Source organism: Schistocerca gregaria, chromosome 7 (assembly GCF_023897955.1).
Source record: "Schistocerca gregaria isolate iqSchGreg1 chromosome 7, iqSchGreg1.2, whole genome shotgun sequence".
Lineage (NCBI taxonomy): Eukaryota > Metazoa > Arthropoda > Insecta > Orthoptera > Acrididae > Schistocerca > Schistocerca gregaria.
In genome coordinates, this window is record NC_064926.1 from 38,142,880 (window position 1) to 38,163,520 (window position 20,641).

The 20,641-nt window shown below is 36.7% G+C and overlaps 1 protein-coding gene across 5 annotated transcripts in view; it reads left to right on the forward strand.

The window, feature by feature from the left end:
• LOC126281330 (phosphatidylinositol phosphatase PTPRQ-like) overlaps nt 1-20,641 on the forward strand; it is a 410,186-nt gene that overhangs the window by 267,615 nt on the left and 121,930 nt on the right. For all 5 annotated transcript variants that reach the window (XM_049980191.1, XM_049980192.1, XM_049980188.1 and 2 more), the window contains 2 exons: nt 7,853-7,929; nt 20,000-20,134. In XM_049980191.1, the coding sequence (XP_049836148.1) occupies nt 7,853-7,929; nt 20,000-20,134 (212 nt within the window). The remainder of the gene's footprint in view (nt 1-7,852; nt 7,930-19,999; nt 20,135-20,641) is intronic.

Here is a 20,641-nt window from a genome sequence, read left to right on the forward strand (position 1 = left end):
AAGAAGCTTGCACAGAATAGAGTCGCATGGAGAGCTGCATCAAACCAGTCTCAGGACTGAAGACCACTACAACAAAATGAGCTGTAAATCCCACTGAAACAAGTAGGCTACACCCTTGCATTCAAGGTGGCCTGAATGCTTACAGCTGCTGAATGACAGTTTGAGGAATTCTTGCCACACTTGAGACATTTGCTTTCTCATCTGGTAAAGATTACTGGCTGCTGGCTGATATGAAGGTATACATCTATCTATCGCATCCCAGACAGAACCAGCAGATATAGCAGGCCAGTAAATGATCTGAACTTCCTTCAGCCTGTTACTGGTGATAACTGCAATGTGTGGTTTTCCTTTATCCTGCTTGAACATACTGTCATTGCTATCCTGGTCCGGAACGTTGCAGCAACATGGTTTACTATTCTGTTTATATACTTACAAGCCTTCAGTCTCCCTACAACAATTACCAAGTCAGTCCTATTGTCATATCCAATAGCTCAGTAACTTTCCATGTCATGGTTCCAAGTGTTGGAGAGGTATGGATCTTGAGAGTCAATAGTTCCTGTGAAATTTCATTAGGTATTTATTTAAATGTTGTTGTTGATCAGATTTATTTGTCCATTTGTTTGTTCATCGTATTCTATAGATTCTTCCGTAGACATAAGCAACAATCCTCATTGATCAGCACAGAATGCCACCCAGTGTCCCAGTTGAATCTAGGTCTACACCATGCAATTCTCTATGTTTAGTGTTATATGTTGGTTCTCCGATGCTCCACATCTGATGCAGTCGGTTCTGATCCAATTCATTATGCACCAGTATCATTGAGGTACAGTAGAACCTTGAGTATCTTAATATTGGCCAACTGACCAACCATGTAACTGAATTGTTTCTCACTCGTGCATGCCCTCCACTGAGAGCATGGCTCCCCTCTTCATCAATGCTGAGTTGCCAACAATATTAATAGTTTGCACTCTGTTACAGTCACTTGTGTTAATTTTGGTGCATAAAGTAAACTTCTGTTATAAAGAGCTTAAACGTAAAAATATTGTCCTCTCTGTGAGAGATAAATACAAGTTTAATAAAAGATTGTAGGAGTGTTATACAATGAAACACTGGGTCAGATGTGGAGCATCAGTGAACCAATCTGTAACCAAGTTATCTAATTAGTACAAGGTTGGTAAGACAAGAATTTTGGATATAAAAAAACAAAAGACATGCATCATCAGTTCTGTATCTCAGATTGATTCTGCTGATGGATCAACAAGGTGTGAAACAATTAAGCTCACCATGAACACATATCTAGAAGATGCTGTTTACAAGTGGTTTACAGAAAAAAAGATAACCAGGAGAACCTTTATGTGGTCCCATTCTATGTGAAAATGCAATTCGGTTTAATTAAAATGTTGGAGGGCTGCTGAACATCAAATCAATCACAGGCTGGTTAATATGCTTCAAGTCAAGACACAGCATTTGTAAGCTTCAAATACAAGGAGAAAAACTGTCTGCTGATTCTTCATCAGCTGATCCTTTCAAAATATGACTAAGAGATGTATTGAAGGAAGAAGCTTATGCTCTTAAAAATGTTTACAACGCTAATGAAACTGGGATCAATTGGAAAGCTTAGCCAAGAAAAACTCTTGCTTTACATCATGAATTAGCAGCACCTGGTCCTAAATAAGCATGGATTGTGTAACTGCTATAGCTTGTGCTAATGCTACTGGTAGAGACAGACTGCTCATGCTCCCATGGATAAAAGTAGGAAACTGCATTACTTTTTGAAAAACATTACTGTATCTCCAATGACTATTGCTTACACCTCTCAAAAAGCACCTAGATGGATAATATGAATTTCCCAGAATGGTTTATCAAACAATGGAAGATCCAAGTGTTGTCTGTTAAAGCACACCAGTTACAGAATAGCAAAAACAAAAATTCTGAATGTACTGGTAATTCTGGGTTGTTTTTCATTCTTGTCCACTCACTCACTCTTTACATAATTGGATAGTGCCTTACTATCTCTAGATTATGCAAGTTAAGTGCTTTGCACTATTCCTGCACTTCCTAATGTGTATTTTGTCCACATGTTCAGCAATGGTGATGATCTTGTTAATGGTATTAGTGGACTATTACTAAGACGTGACAGCCAATGGGCTAAATACACCCTGTGATGGGGTGCACTGCTAAATACACCCTGTGATGGGGTGCACTGCTTGATTGAACTGTGTTAATTATTGTAGTGTGGGGACTATTTACCCAACTGGAAGAGCATTGCCCTGTGACTAAGCATCAAAGAGCTAAAACTGATGATCTGAGGACTACTACAATGGTACATCACACAGTTACTGTTAACTTCTGGACACTACTTTTCCCAATTTTGATTTTAGCTGTTACATTCCAGAGATGAATTTTGTGTGTCAGTGAACTGTATAGGTTCACACCAAGGTATTTTGGAGTGTTGCAATATTGGAGAATTTGATCTCTAAATGCGACATTAGGTTTGTACTTTATTTGTCTATTTTGTAGGTGGAAAATTGATAGTATGGGCTATTGAGGATTTGGTTGAAATGAATTATGTTTGAAGTATTCATCCGTCTTCATGTCTGATGTTAGTGTTGCTTCAACTTCTGTCAAACTTTCATTGTGAGTGGCAAAGCAATATTGTCAGCATAAATACATGGATTGGAAGAAAGTAATGATAACACTGCCTTAACATGGAGGATGTTCATCATATAGCATTTATGCTGTCTGATGAGTCTGTGAGGTTATGACCTGTTGGCCAACATGGAGGAACCTCTTCATGGCACATGCTACAACACAAAAGAACATATTAGCTGTGTCATAGGATGGTTGTTGTGAGACATCAGCTGATGGTAATATGATGCCTTCCATCTCTGTGGGGAAAGGTGATAATGATGTGGGGCAGTCATACTGATGGCATGTTATATGATATATGTCTGTCAATAAAGTTAGGTATGAATTATAACTATGTTGCCACTACTTTTTATCCTACCCATGTAAAATTACTGAACTTTGTTTCTGGAAGAGCATATCAATACAAATTAAAAGGGCAAGGCCAAAACAGAACCTTGGTGTTAAACCTCACTTACTTTGTGAACTACACTTTTAGAACTCTGAGAAGACCTGAAAGTATTTATTGCTTAGCATGTTGCCAATTAAAATGGCTAGTTTCCAATGTGGAATGACCGTGATCAAGCGGAGTAGGGGCCTGTCACACCAGTTGGCATCACAGGCTGCAGTTAGGTCTAAGATGATCTGCATGTCTGTTTTCTGCTTCCAAAAGCAGTTTTTGATATGAGTTGCTATTTTTAGCCCATCCTCTTCCTCATCGAACCCTATTGTTCTATAAGGAAGTGTTTGATGATGGCTGAGCAGATTTACAAATGAACCTCTCCAGAAGTTTGAACATGATGCCAAGGACAGCAACTGGGTGTTAGTTTTCAACTTTTGAGAAATATTAATTTGGCTTCAGTACAGAAATGATCTCAGTTTTCCAGAAGAGAAGTGGCAGATGACCTATATTGATGTTTCAAAAGGTGCTCAGCTATTTGACAGTAGCAGGACCACAATGAAATAGAAACCTTCCACATAAAACTGATAAGATGAAAATTACTTCAGTGCTTCTCATTATTACAAAATTCAGGCCCATCTAAATTCATTACATTGCAGCTCTTTTAAAAGCTCTTTTATGGTATAGTTCTTGATTTCTACTTATAATTAACAATATTGCAACTTCTTATGAACTTAAAATTTTTTGTCACACACACACAGGGTGGCAAGAAGCAATCTGAAAAGCTTGTGAGGATGTTTTATGGTAGGTTGTTCTGAGAAATAATTGTTAAGGAAAAATGATGTGTTGTGCTGGTTCTGGCTACATTATTGAAGCTAGCTAATCATGCCATTATGTGGCCCACCAAAGTCAGTTACTGTCATTTGTTCTCATACCATAGATGGTAGTGCAGCAGATTGCTCAGCTTTTTACTTGGGTTCAGTTCTTAGTACTATCCCATGACCAAGTTGTGTATTGTTCTCTTGTTTGATTTTAGGAAACCAAACGAAGAAAACATTTGGCAACACCAACGTGGTGAGCCACCTGCATTTGCATGCATAACTGCATGATTTACACAATGTGTATGTGTGTGTGTGTGTGTGTGTGTGTGTGTGTGTGTGTGTGTATTATATATGAGTTTAAGTGTGGCCTCTGTGCTTCCATTGAGAGCTACTGAGAAGTGAAACCAAGCCACCACACTAGAGGTATGATGTGATGTGATGTCTGTTTTGTTTGTGAAGTACATAACAATAAAAACATAGCACACATTACATCAGATACACAAAAACAATAAAAGATCATTTATTTGCAATACTGAAGTATTCCTATACGAACAAAAAATTATTATACACATTTGGGCTGTGTATGGCAAAATTGTCATGCGAGAAAACACACAGAAAAAGATGATTATTTCAAATTATATATGTCTGGTTTTGATAGTTACATTAAAGTTATGAAATGGCATGAGCTATGTGACAGAGAACTATGCTGTCCATTTTCTGTGGGCAAGAAGCTATCAAAAATTTAAGAAAAGCACTGGCAAATATTTGTATGGTTCTGTATATATACTTTTTATATGCTCTACTTATTACAGATAGACAGTCTGACCTCCTCCAGCAATTAACTCTTTCAGAGCTGAAATTTTTTCTGGTGTAAGGAAATTTTATCTTTATGTGGTAACACTCTTAGGTAATTTACTAATTATTTTAGATGAGGGCTCTATACAAAAATATGTATCAATTTTCAAAACCTACTTTGTGCTCTGGGTATCATTTTATGGACTTGTAGGAAGTGTACTCAGGATAATAGTTATGTATAATAAAATCTAACAGGTCATACAATTCCATATGAACATATTTTATTGTCCTGTGAGGTACAAATCATGTTCTCACTAACATTAATCAGAGCAAACTAACTGTAGGTCCAGAGAGCTTAGTTAAGCTACCTTAGGACACCTTATTGTTTTGGGCAACTCCATGGAGCTATGTCCCACATACTGTGACAACTAGTTATAAAATATTCGCTGTTGTAATAAATAGTAAAATGATCATTCAATAAATACCATGCAAAATAACAGTATTCAATTATACAACCAACCACATCTGTGTATTCTGGTTGTCATGAGCTGCTGAGCACTGCTACACTGACTTGCTGATATTTTCATCTGATGCCCAACAATTGGCATCACTTGCACATCATGAAAAGGATGAACATTCAAAAACATGTACCTCAACTTTCCATTGGGGAAAAAATACTTCTGTTGAAACTGTGACACAGTAAAAAGCAATGTACACAATGTACATAAAGGGTCTGAAAGGGATAAGACTCAATTAGACTCACAACAAATTGTTCTTCAAGCTGCCAAAAGTGTCATGGTAAAATAAAAGTAAAGTTAAATACTTTTAAATGTGGTTCACAGTGTATGACAATATGTGAGAGGCGATCAGTGTATTTTGTTCACCGTATTAAGTAACAAGCTGCCTTTGGTAACAATAATACCATACAGAATATCTGTAAATTGATGGTTGTCATCCCTCACACACAAAGAAACAGTATAATCTGCACAGATACAGAAAGTAATCAATCATGTGTGATCCAAATACAACTAATATAAAATTTGTATGTTTCTTTGTTTAATAGAACAAATCACATGTGAGTATGGTCAGTATTATTAACACATAGCTATGGAGGGACACTGAGGTAATTATGTATTTTTAAAGCAAAATGAAACTATCAGAATGTGTTTCCAAAATCACATCAGAAAGTAGTGAAAGAAACTCTGCAGGTTTGTAACATCTGTTAATTGCAGACGAACTTCAAAGTCAGAAACTAATTATTACATCTACAATAGTGTCTCTCTTTGAGGCCAAAACTTAAATTGCCAGAAGGAGACATCACAGAAAGCATTTGACAAATATTCAGTAGAGGGTGAAAAAGGCGAGTCCAGGTAGAAGTCTAGGTACAGACTGCTTAGATCAGGTAGACAAAATGGGCAATAATGACATAGTGCTCAGCTCGGTATGTAGCAAGCATAACTGTAGCAGACTGAGGGTTAAATAATAATAATAAACTACACAGTGGTAGTGATACATTATTAACTATGAGTATTGTGAAGAAACATTCATTTACACATCACAAATTGAACTGATAATGTCTCATTTATGTGCATATACATGAATTATCTCTTAATTGAAAGCCACAGCCTCTTTGGCCACACACAATGGTTGTGTGTATGCAAGTTGTTTTTGCATGAATGTGTGTACATATTCTATGTTAAAAGAAGGCCTTTTGGCCAAAAGCTTGTATTTACACTAATACAAAACTCTCATATATACATAATTTAATTGGATTGATGAAGAAACTAATCAGCTAGTGGTGGTAGGACACACACATAAAAGAAGATTAGAAGGTTGTAATTTAGCAAGCTTTTGGAGCCAGTGGCTCCTTCTTCAGGCAGAAGGGTTGAAGGGGAAGGAAGAGGGGTGAAGGAAAAGAATTGGAGAGGTCTAGGAAAAAGGGTAGATTTTGGGAAAGTCACCCAGAACCACGGGTCAGGGGAGAGTTACAGCATGTGATGAGAAGAAACGATTGATTGTTGGGGACTGCATTGGATGATATTTGAAAACCTGAGAGCTTAAAGGTGGAAGACAGGGAAATATGCAAGACAGAGGTCACTGCAGTGTAATCGCTGTCTTGCATATTATCCTGACTTCCTGATTGCTACTCACCATACAGAGGAGATGTTGAGTCACACACAGCCACAAGAAAAAGATAGCTAAAAATGTGAGCTTTTGGTAAAAGGCATACATTTAAAGTACACAAAGCACACACATTCATGCAAGCACAACTCACACACACACGACTGCTGTCTCTGGCCTCATTGGCACAGCCAAAGTATTTTTAAAGATGCGGGCTTTTGGCCTAAAGACCATCTTCTAAAGTAAGCAGCACACACACACACACACACACACACACACACACACACACACACACACACACACACACACATTCATGCAAACACAAATCACACACACATGACCATTTCCTCTGGCCACCAAGCTCACTTGTATAGCAGTCATATTGTGTGTCTGTCTGTGATTTAGCATCTCCTCTATATGGTGAGTACCAATATAGTCATTATTCCATCCTGGATTTTCTGTTGTTTGTTTTGGAATTTTATAACATATTCTGAGTATGTACTTGGATATAGATTTTTTATGGCTTATGGTAATTCCATTACAGTACATTATATAACTTCTACACACAGATGTTTGTGATAATCACTCTAGATCATCTTCAAGTCTAAGTAATTGCTTCAGCAATATGTCTTGTTCACTCTGTGTACTCTGATATGGTGTTTTGAGTAGACAAGATGTGTTGATGTGTTGACGCCATTACTTAGGCCTGAAGATGATCCAGAATGATCAAAACATGTAATGAAATTAAGAAATTGTGCAAGTGAGAATTGTCGTAATTATTTATTTTAAAATGATAAATTTTATATACATAATAATGTAATGACATTTATTCAGTGAAAATTTTCACTGGTTGGATAACTCAAACCAATTTAAGTAAGAAAATAACTACAGGAATGTTTGATGGAGTGGATAAAAGTGACGTACTAAGAACTGATCACCAGTTATAAACGAGAACTCATTAGAAGGAAAGTTCTTTGTGAACTGCATATTTTGCTTTGTTTCAAGATGTGTTATGTATTTGTAAGAATCAACTATGTAATTATATTCCATATGTGTGCACTCATGCAGAAGTTTTGCTGTTGTCTTTCAGTTGATGCTAATCGTGTAAAGTTGGATATCGTTGATGGCGATCCATCATCCGACTACATAAATGCATCTTTTATTCAGGTAATTTTCTGTCATTTCAACAAGAAACTACCATAAATAAATTATTTGATATTTGATGACAATATTATGAAAAGGGTAGACTGCTACTTACCAATAGAGGAGATGCTGAATCACAGACAGGCACACAAAGAGACTGCTGTTGGGATAATAATATCAATAAAGTGACTATGTTGTATTTAACACAAAACATTACCCAGATATTGTGTTTGACTTTTAAAACCATTGCAAAATGTCCAGAAATACACATCTTAACAAGAAGAAGATATCAAGACAGAAATGGCATAAGTATGAAGGACTTTTATAAATCCTTGAACTGACATCTAGGGAGAGGAACTGAAGACTACATAAATCTGAATGTATATTGGTGGCTCATAACCAAAGTAATGCACTCCTCCAGCTGCCACTTGTAACTCTACCAACCTCTCTTTAATAATGAATCCAAAAGTCAAACTGATATGATCTAAGGTTTCTATTGTAATAAACATAGTTTTTAACACTCTGTGCAGTATTGTGATGAGTGGAAGTTACACCAAAAAATTATACATAACCTGTTGTTTTTGTTGCTGCCTCCACCTTGTTGAATTCTTCTTTAAAAATTTGCATGATTCTGTATTTGCATGTGGAAACTATGTAAATAAAAGATTCAGGTGTATTTTCAATTTTATCATCATTTAGTTGTTCTTTACATGGTATAAACACCTTTTCCAAAAGACTGACTGTCCAAAGCACATCAAGACAAAACACTGATATAAAAACACTAAGATAAAAAACTGAGCTAAAATAACTGCAGCAGTAGACAAACATACCCACACGCACACACACACTCACACAAGCGCAACTTGCACACACAACTGCAGTCTCAGAGAGCCAAAACTACCAGCTCTCTGAGACTGCAGATGGGTGTGCAAGTTGTGCTTGTGTGAGTGTGTGTGTGTGCGTGTGTATGTGTGTCTACTGCTAACAAGTGGCCTTAATAACTGAAAGCTATGATTGTGTGAATCTTTTTATTGTTCCTATCGTGACTTAGCATCTCTGCTATATGGTGAGTAGCAACTTTCCTTCTCTTAAATTATATAAACATGTATATAAGTCTTATTATGTTTGAAAAACTTACTCTGGTTTCTTACTGTGTCATCCGTCATCATACCTGATGAAATGTGTGTCCACCCATCAGCCTTGTATATTGTTTTAAATCATCTTTTTTATCACCTTTTCATTCTTATCTTCTCACATACTCTTGAAATCATTTCCAAATAAGTTAGTTAATTTGAGATATTTTGTATTTTTACTCTACCATTTGCTTGAAACTCCAACTTTGTCTTTAACAGCTTCTTTGTTCTACTTCAGATTTTTCTTTTGTTTTGCTTCCCTCATATACACAAAACCCTTTGTGCAGTTTCGACATTTTGTTGATGTAGGGCCAACAACCCTTTTGTTTAATTAAGAGTTTATTACCTCTGTCACAGTTGCAGTACATGTATTTTAATGGCTAGTTTCAAACTGACTGGGCCATCCTCAAGTCTGACCTACTGAGGCAGCACTGCAGTGGTTTGAAGCTAGTCACCAAAATATACATACTGCAACTATAAAAATGTTAAGAAATAATAGTTGCTCTTCACCATGCAGTGGAGATGCTGAGTTACAGGTAGGCACAATGTAAAGAATGTCAGAAAGTGAGCTTTCAGACAGCAAGGCCTTTGTTGGAAATAGAAAACATACACAAACACTTATGCAAATGAAACTCACACACATATAAACACAGTTACTGGCTGCCAAAGTCTGACAGGAAGCATCAATGCATGATGGGAGAAGCAAACAGGTGGTGGGGGTAAGAAGGAGGCTGGGGCTGGTAGGGGGAGGGATAGCAAGTAGGGGTGGGAATGGTAAAGTGCTGCTTGTGGGAGCATACAGGGGTGAGGTGGAGAGAGGACAGGGCAGCTAAGTGTAGTGGGGATGGTGTACAGAGGGTAAGGTTGGGGGGGTTAGTAGAAAAGGAGAGAAGTAAAAAGATTGTCGGTGAACTGGTGGAACAGAGGGCTGTGTAGAGCCAGAATGGGAACAGAGAAAGGGCTAGTTGTGTAAAGGCAATTACCAATGAAGGTTGAGTCCAGGAAGGTTACGGGAACATAGGATATATTGCAGGAAGAGTTCCGCTGGGCACATTGGAGAAAAGCTGGTGTTGGTGGAAAGGATCCAGATGGAAAATACTGTGAAGCAGTCATTGAAATAAAGAATATCAAGTTGGGTGGCATGCTCAGCAACATGGTGGTCCAACAGTTCCTTGGCCACAGTTTGTTGATGGCCTTTCATGCCCACGGATGCAGCACAGTGGTTGCAGCTTAGCTTGTAGATCACATGACTGGTTTCACAGGTAACCCTGCCTTTGATAAGATAGATGATGCTTTTGACTGGACTGGAGTTGGTGGTGGTGAGAGGGTGTATGGGACAGACCTTGCATCTAGGTTTATTACAGCGATATGAGCCATGAGGCAAGGGGTTGTCTAGGGATGGACAAGGATATTGTGTATGTAGCAGAGGTGGGATTGATAGTGGGTAGGACATTCCTCATTTCAGGGCATGATGAGTGGTAGTCGAAATTCTGGCAGATAATATGATTCAGTTGTCCAGTCCTGGGTGGTACTGAGTCATGAGGGGAATGCTCCTCTGTGGCCAGATGGTGGGACTTTGGGAGGTGGTGAGTGACTGGAGAGATAAGGCTCAGATTTGCTTTTTTACAAAGTTGAGAGAGTAATTACAGTCTGTGAATGGGTTGGCATAGGATGGTGTCTGAAGAAGGAGCAACTGGCTCTGAAGGCATGGCTAACTATTACCCTCTTATATGTGTGAGTGCTTCTCCTGCTTGGTGAATAGATTTGAACAACTTTCATAGATAAATTAAATTCAGCATCAGTTATATGGGGCATTCAAAAAGTAACAAGCCGGAGGCAATAGTACGGAAACCATTACCTGTATGTTAGGAGTATCAACCATGCCTGTTGAGACACTTGTCCCACTTTGAGATATGATGGTGAATGGCTGTCTCATAATATTCCTGGGGCTGCGATCTTAACCAGTTCTGTACATACAGCTGGATGTCATCGTCCGAGGTGAATCATTTGTCCCAATGCTGACGTTCTTCTTTGGTCAAGATGTTCCCTTCTGATTCACTTCCTGCAGCACAGGACAACAGTGAATGCCCAGAATTACTCACAAACCTTGACCATACTTCAACAAACAAACAAATCAAAATGACCTGGCAATCTCACCTGTGGAGTCATTCTGCTTCATGACAATGTAAAGCCTCATACAGTCACACAGTCGTGGCACTCCAGCAGAAATTCTAATGGGAGGTTCTTGGCCACCCACTATACAGTACAGACCTCTCTATCTGTTATTATATCATTTTGGTCCTCTTGAAAAGGTTCTGAGGGGCAAATGATTCATCTCAGACGTGGACATCCAGCTGTACTTGTGTAACTGTTTAATATCACAGCCCCGGGAATTGTATGAGACAGCCATTATCTGCCTTGTGTCACAGTGGGACAAGTGTCTCAACAGCAAGCATCAATACTTCTAACATACAGGTACTAGTTTCTGTAGTTATGCCCCCGGCTTGTTTCTTTTGAATGCCCATTATATTATAAGCAGCTAGTAACTTTCTTTCTTTTTTTCCACATTGGTATTGTCATGAAAGCACAAGTATCATCATTGTGATATACATATTTTTCCTAATTGCCATATCAGTACTGTTCACCAATTAATCAGTTTTTATGATCAATGACCCACTTCTATCTACATTACCTGATTTTCTCACCTGCATGTTCAATGAATGCATGCATATACAGTTTCTATTCATTAACTGAGTTTGTGTAAAATCAAAGGTTACTAGCATTTATGAGAATTAAAAGTAGTTCTGTGGCAATAAATCTGCTTTAAGTTTCTTCCACACAAATCATTTCAAGACTTTTGGCTTTGTTCAAGTTGGTAGAATCACATATTCTTTCATAAAATGATCAGTTTATTGCCTTACAATGTAATGGTATAGAACACTAAAGATAAAAAATATATACTTTTTTACATTGGCCACTAATCTCATAAGAATGAAAAAATGGTCCATGCAGACTGTAATCAATTTATTTTCTGTAATATTAGCTAATTTTGACCATTGGTTATTTTCAAGCACTTATCAAAAGCCTCAATCTTCAGATAATATTGAACTAAGAGACATAACCTTATTTGGTTTCTGTTTAGTTCTGTTTACCAGTAAGACTATAGATTATTTAAATCTGTGATGGAGCTTTCTTTGCTTTGTTAAGGATTTTCTAATGTTTTCGTTGAACCATGTCACATATTTCCCATCCATTATAATGATGTATGATTCATAATTATCTGTTCAGTAACAGCAAGTTACACACATGCTGGTGGGTACTTGGCCCGATTTATGTACTTCAGGAGATAGATAAAGGATGCTCCTCAGAAAGAGTACAAGCTAGCTTAAATCTGTATTCCAGAGCAAAATCCAGTCCACATCATATCAAAGTTCCACCTATGGCAAATAAAGTCCACACTATTGACACCAGTGTCAAACCAGTAACACACTTGCTGCATACTCCGCATATTGCTTAGCATCTGACTCAGACTGGGCCTGGGCCAGCTTATGTGCTGAATTTTGGTGTAGTCCCATCAGAGGACACTCCTGATGGCCAGCATTCTCTGGGTAGTGGCACAATATCAGTCAGCAGTTATATCATGCCAGTTATTTTATTTCAGTAGTGATGTCAGCTGGCAGCAATATAATCTGTTACATTTCTTGAAAAATATTAGATTACTAACAACAAAAATAATCAATTTTTAATAACAATGTAATTGGATAGATAAAAAATTACATTATATTAGTAATATTAGATTGATAGCTCCTCTACATTTTTGTCTGTGTTGAAAATTAACTGTCAGTTTATTGTCACATTATGCTTACACCTTCATAAAACTACATCTATACACTGCAAACCACCATGAGGCTGTTGTTGTTGAGGTTGTTGATGTTGTTGTTGTATTTATTGGTCCTTTTGCCTACAAAGCAGCTTATGCATAAGACATTGGACATGTCAATTATAAATATACAGCTTAAAGTCATTTCTAGGCATAAGTATTTAAGGTTACAGTAATACACTTTATACATAGGTATTTAGGTCTATATAACACACTTCACAAATTTAAATATTCTTCAATGGAGTAAAAGCAGTGATGCTGTAAATAGGACTTTAGGGATTTTTCAAAGATATATCTTTTATGCTTTCAGGAAGTTTGTTATAAAGCTTAACTACCATGTGAGAAGTACCTTTTTGGCGCAGATCTGTGCTGATTTGGGTTATATGTAAGTTTTTGTTTAGTAGTCTCCAATCCTTACCTATTATATTTATTACAAAGAATAAAAGGGTTTTCATAATGTATACACATGGTAGTGGAGGAATACCAGATTTCTTAAACAGAGGTTTACAAGTCTTGCACCCAAACAAGATTCTAATGGCTCTTTTCTGTAATTTAAAAGTGCTATTAGCTGTTTTAGCATTTTCCCAGAAAGTGACCCCATATCTAAGATGAGAATGAAAGTAGGCATGATACACATTCATTGCTTTTTTCTCACTACAACATAATTTTAGTGAGCAAAGAAGGTAACATGTCTTGCTCAGTTCTGCATTGAGATATTCAATATGCTTATTTCATTTGAAATTGCTATGCAGCCAAAGTCCTAAGAATTTGGTTTCAGTATTGTTACCAACTAATTCATCATTGATAGAGACAAATGGGATAAACATGTCCTTGTTAGGAGAATTGTGGAATTTTAGTGAAATGGTTTTTTTACTGTTTATTACAACCAGACAAATGTGTGGTTCCTGAAGAGGGGCAACAGCCTTTTCAATAGTTGCAGGGGCAACGGTCTGGATGATTGACTGATCTGGCCTTGTAACACTAACCAAAATGGCCTTGCTGTTCTGGTACTGTGACTGGCTGAAAGCAAGGGGGAAACTACAGCCGTAATTTTTCCCAAGGGCATGCAGCTTTACTGTATGATTAAATGATGATAGCGTCCTCTTTAATATTCGGGATGTAAAATAGTCCCCCATTCAGATCTCTGGGCAGGGACTACTCAAGAGGATGTTGTTACCAGGAGAAAGAAAACTGGCATTCTATGGATCGGAGCAGGGAAGGAGCTGATCCTTTTGTTGGACAGACCTCAAGTACCATATCTTGCAAGGTCTTATAGCAGAATTTTATGATCCACCCTGTCAAAAGCTTTTGACAAGTCAATAAATATTCCTGTTCATTCCTGCTTTTTGTCCATCAGGTTTAGGATGGAATTGCACTTGTAAATAACACGTGCCATTGATGTCTTCTTTCTGAATCCAAGTTTTTCATGAAATAGTATGCTGTTTTTATTTATAAATTTCACAAGTTTGTCATACACAACCATTTTAAATAAATCAGAGATGCAAGATGAAATTGTGATGGGCCTGTAGTTATTTACATTAGCTTTCTCACCTTTTTAGTATACTAGAACAACTTCTGATGTTTTCAAGTGAAGTGAACAGTCACATAAGTGAGTGAGTATTTCAATTAGGTTTGATGCACTTTTCATTAATATTATTGAAGGTATACCATCACTACCTGCAGGGTTGGAATTTTTTAGTCCTTTCATTGCTTTAGCTACTTCATTTTGTGAAACAGAACTGATGTACATTGATCCTAAACATGCACATATTTATATTCATTTGCCTGGGTGCTCTTAAAGTTTGGTTGTGACATATCATCAGCAACACATGTGAAAAAATTGTTAAATGTGTTGGCAACTTCTAAGGGGTATGTTACTTTTTGCAAGATTGTATTTCCAGATTAATTTTTTTTATAGCACTCAACATAACCTTTGATTTATTAGTTGAATTATAAATGTATTCATCATTATTCATTAGTTTTGCTGCTTTTATTACTTTCCTTAATATTTTGGAGTATTTTTATAGTATGCACATACTTCAGGTAAGGAATCTTTTGAGTTACATATTTCATGAAGTCATCTTTTCTGCCGGCAGGAACCCCCATTCCCCTTGTGATCCAGCTGTTTGTTCTAGAGTTCCCTGTATTGTTACAGTTTTCAGTGGGAATGCAATTTGAAACAACTGAGTTAATGTGTCAATGAAAGTGTTGAATTTTTCATTTGTATCATAAATTTTGTACACTTCTGACCATTTTTCTTTCTGTAATAAGCTGTTGAAGTAGTTTACATTATCCTCATTATAATTTCTACATGAGGTTCTTAAAAAACATGTTGCTAATAATACTGCATTTTACTTTTGTGCTTAATATTTGAGCAAGATGGTCACTAAAACCAGCATTGAAAATTTTTGGTGAGTGTTGTATAAACTTTTCTAGACTAGAAACGGATCTAGAGCTGCTTGGGTAGCAGCTTTTACTTCAGCCCTTAAATTATAAGATGTTGCAAGATTCAAAAGGGTCTCTCTATTTCCAGTATTTGTGAGGAAATCAATATTGAAGTCACCACAATCCATTTTATTTACTCTATTTAGCAATGATTCCATTTTGTTTAAGAAAAGTTCAAAATTTCCAGACGGTGATCAGTAAACTGTAGCAATAACCAGGTTGAAGTGAGTAAGTTTTGTAGCTGCAATTTCATAATCCTTTTCAAAATTTGTGCTAGTTAAGTCAGATAGGGTAGTAAAATCTACATTTTTAATTTGTGTAGATTGCCACCCCACTCTGCATGCTGTTTTACCTGCAGTAGCCAAAATGAATTTGTTTATTTTCACATTCTGGATGAATTCTGAGTTAAGCCAGTGCTCAGAAATGAAGAACACAGATGTCATTAAGTTCGACTGTTTACAGTACATTAATTTCATCTATCTTATTACACAGGGATTGTACATTATGGTGTTAAATTTTTAGATCAGGCATATTCATGATTTAATAATTGGGAGTCATATTTACAGCATCATATACCTTTAGTTTAAATTAGAATCATCAGTGGTATTGTATTTTTATTCTTCTTTCTTGTTCATTTTGTTTTCCACACTGTTGTTGGAAGGGTGTACAGGAAGCTCATGTATCACAGGGTACATCCAACTGCATCATTTATTAAGATATCTTGCCTTTCCATTCAGGTATGGGAAGAATGGTTGTTTCCACCGACAATTTGTATAATTTTTTAAGCTGTGAAAGCTGTTGATATTATAATAGCACAAAGGTCACATATTTTGTTAATTGGGTCAAAAGTCTAAGGCAGATTGCTAACCAGCAGAACTGTGATATTACTGTTATTAGTGGATTATCTAACTAAATGACATAAATAATTTGGACAGGAAACATTTAGTACATGCATGCAAGTCTCATTCATTCATTAAAACATTGAAATTACTAAAATATATAAAGACACACACGCACACTCACTTTCACACACACACACACACACACACACACACACACACACACACACACACACATTTACAGAAGTTGTAACGCTAACTGACTTTGAACAGTTCTGTCATATGAGTACCGGTTGCTCACGCACATAGCAACAAGTTACTAATTTAATCATTTTCCTCACTTATTTACATTAAGGTTATTTTGCATTCTGAGTACATTAAATTACTTACATTGTTTGTCACATTATTGTGTGCTTAGTATGTGTGCAATGGAAGCTTATCATGTGTTGCCAGGAAGTATGAGGTATACAAGTCTAACGCAAGTTTTACACGAGTAGTTAGAGTAACTTTCCTGAGGCAGAGAGTCAAGAAGCAGTTCCACATAGCTAGTATATGGCACTGATCAGTTTTCATGAATCTTCTCCATTAATAAACTGATATCCAAATAATGTTCAGCTTTTTTGACAACAGTCCATGCTCCTTTCTACCACCATCATTTTAATGATTCGGAAGATCTATTTCATTAAAGGGAGATCACCTATGATTTGATCTGAATAATAAAAAAAAAAAAAAACTGGGTATGGAATGACAACCAAATGGAATGACAACCAAGCAGTTGTGAATGACAAATTGACAGTATATCTACTGATAACATATGTTATCTTGTTGTTCTGAAACATTTCAGCCAAGCACTTAGTGCCTGTTTCTCACTGTTGGTTATTTCATTCCTTTATGCTACTGCATTGAAACATTGCAGATTGGAACATATTTTACAGTACATGCCTGTTTCTTAATACCTATATGATGTCATTTTATGTTAATTACCATACTCCTCTTGCTGTGTACACCCTTTCACTTCTGTACTGTATATCTTACATCAAGTTCCTGCATCCTCTTTTATCACTTCCAACATTTGCTTCCAATTGTCAGCTGCTTTTTGCCTTTCTGTATTGTCTTTTCATTTTTTTATTTATTTTGATGTTTTTTTCTATGGCATTTATCTATGCTTCTCATTAGTTGGTTAGTTTGATTTATATATTTTTATTGTCTTACCTTGCTGGTCTTCCGCGTGCCTATTGATCCAGTGATTTGGGCATGTATTCACTTTGTCTCTAAATATTCCTGTTTCTTCTAATCCCTTTCTCATTTTTGCTCTTATGCAGACTCTGTTGGTATCCATTAACCAGCAACAAGATTATCTCTTTGTTATTGTAATTTCATTTTGAAATCTTTTGCATTATAAATGGAAATAATTTAGGAAGCAAGGAGGCCACACACACACACACACACACACACACACACACACACACACACACACACACACACACACACACACACACAGAGAGAGAGAGAGAGAGAGAGAGAGAGAGAGAGAGGAGAGAGAGCGAGAGAGAGAGAGAGAGAGAGAGAGAGAGAGAGAGAGAGACAGAGAGAGAGAGAGAGAGTTTTGCCCCTACATTGGGCCATCTCATCATACACTGTGTCAAGCCAGGGGTTCTTGTGTGTGCGTGTGTGTGTGTGTGTGTGTGTGTGTGTGTGTGTGTGTGTGTGTGTGTGTGTGTGTGTGTGGATGTGTTGTAACTTGTCAAAGGCTTTCTTCTGAAAGCTAACAATCTTTCATTCTTTCCTGTGTGTGCCTACCAATGCCTTTACTCGTAAATTATTTAAATTCTAGCCTATCAGAACTTTTCTTACTATACTTACATTATAGATAGTAGTGGCAATGTCTGCAAATTTCTTGTTCTACATACACTGCTCTTGACTTACACAGCTGTTGTGCATCATGGAATATACCTATTTTATTTTAAAGGCATGAGTTTGTTATTTATAACTGGAATAAAACTGGCATGTGCTGTATGTGTTACTGGTATATAAACTCTCATTTATTATGCAGGGTATCCAGTGAAGAAGTCCCTGATTTCGGGATTAAACATATCATAAACTAAGACCAATAGGTGAGTTCATCAAATGGTATGTTTATTGTAAAATCTATAGAAATTTTACACAAAAGCTAGGCAGAAGGATCAAAATAATTTGAAAAGCTGTTGCAAGATAGCATTGTATGCTGAACAGCTAATTCAGTATCAGTGTACACAATGAAACTAATCCTCTGCAAGCAGTCTTTGCCAGCACATCACACTCCTTTCCAAATGTCCACCATTAGTGGTATGAATTTTATGTAGTGAACAATGAAATTTGACACCACATAATGTGATGTCTCAATGGAAATGAATTCAGATGTCACAGAGATTGAAACTCATACTTTGTGGTGAGATGGTTCTGGTACACAGTGACTTTCAATGTGTCCCACAAAAAGTAGTCACAAGGACTCGGGAAGCCAGGTCATACCTGCACCAGTAAATCTGTGATAATCCAATGTAACAACTACTCCCAAAGTACACATTAAGAAATTGAAACACCTGTTTGGTGGGATGAGGTCTGGCCTCATTTTGCAGGAACCACTTAGTGTCTGGTCAATCCTAGAAATTGTTCCCAAATTGTTCACTAGTAATTATTTTTTGCACAAAAAGGGCCAATAATGCCTCTGCTGCATACTGCAGCCATAAAACTAACTTTGGGAGAATACTGTGGTACAATGGTTTTGATTCACACAAATGGAGATTTTCAGAACCACACAATCACAAGTTTTGTTGATTCAGGACTCAAGTGTGCATCTGTGAACTAGATGCAGCCAACATAAAATCCTTCTTAATCAGTCATTATGAGAATCTGGTTTACAGATTCAGCTATCTGTTGCACAGCTTATATAGGTATGGCTCAGTGGCTTTGCATTTTGAATGGAAAGGTGTAGCTTTATTTCAGTATTTTCGGTGTGCTGGAACACTTCAAACCAGTCTACACTGCAATTCTTCAGAGGTATTTCCTTTCATTTTTCTGAATAACTTTAGAAACCATGCCAACATTTTGAGGAATAACTAGTTTACCTGGAGCCAACATTTCCCATTAGATCATCAGCCATACTGCCTTTGCATTGGAATTTGGTGAACAGCTTGTGAATGTTTTTCATGTCACATTGCTTTGGGACATTATATCAAGTTTGAAAATGGTACCTTGTCATTGTAGGAGTGTGGTCTAAGCTGTGGTATTCCATTACCAGAAAAGCATATTTTTCAATGGAATACATGGTTTCAACCTCTTCCTTGACTACTCTAACCTCCTTTCATATTTCAACTGCTTGCAGTGATCTGTGACACACTACTTATAGAAACTATGTATCATGATTACAGCACCATCTGTTAGCAGCTTTTTGAGCTATTTCAAAACTTCTGTACAACATCTACATAAAATTCCTACAGCTTTCACAATAAACATACAATTTGCTGCTCTCATCTGCCAGTCTTAGTTTTGAGATATTTAATTTTGATACCAGAGATGCAGTATTCGACTGAGAAGGTTTCACTCTACCAGCTATTGGTTTTCCATCTTGACAGCATTAGTCCCATTAATTTATAGTCACACATCATCTGTCCATACATACAGACATACTTACATTTTTATAATATGAATGGATTAGTAAAATGTCAATAAAAATGCAATGTCATATGTTTGGTTCTTCATTTCATCGAATAGAACACCTACTATCGTATTAATACCAATCATGATATTTTTCCTTGCAGGGATATAGTAAAAACATTGAGTACATAGCAACACAAGGTCCTAAGGAAGAAACTGTAAAGGATTTCTGGCTCATGGTCTACCAGTATGATGTGACCATAATAGTCATGGTCACTCAGTTAGAAGAACAAGGAAAGGTTAGAATCCTTAAATTATTATTACTGTTTAGCTTGGAATGAGTAGAAATTTTGTTTTTTACATGATATGGTATAAACATATGGTTTTGTTTATTCACTAGAAATAAGATCTTCTCAATACATGCCAGACATAGAGCATTTAAAATCTGTGGACATCTTAGACTAAATAATCTTGATGACCCATCTTTACATTTGTAATTCATTGCTTTAGGATAAAGCAGATTTGCTAAATGCATGAATGAAACAGCATCACTCAAATTAAATGTGTATAGTTGAGTAAGGCATTGCACAGAATGAAGGCAATTGCTTGATTTCCTACAGTAGTATAATGGAAATCCCAATTAGTAACATCAGAAGTAATGGTGCCCATTGCAGATTGGTGTTCAGCATCATTCCATGTAGGTAGATTATCCTTTTTATAAAATGTTAGTGTACTCATATAAATACTAGACAAACCACATACTACATTGGCAGTCATGTGTGTGTGAGTTGCAATGGTGTATGTAT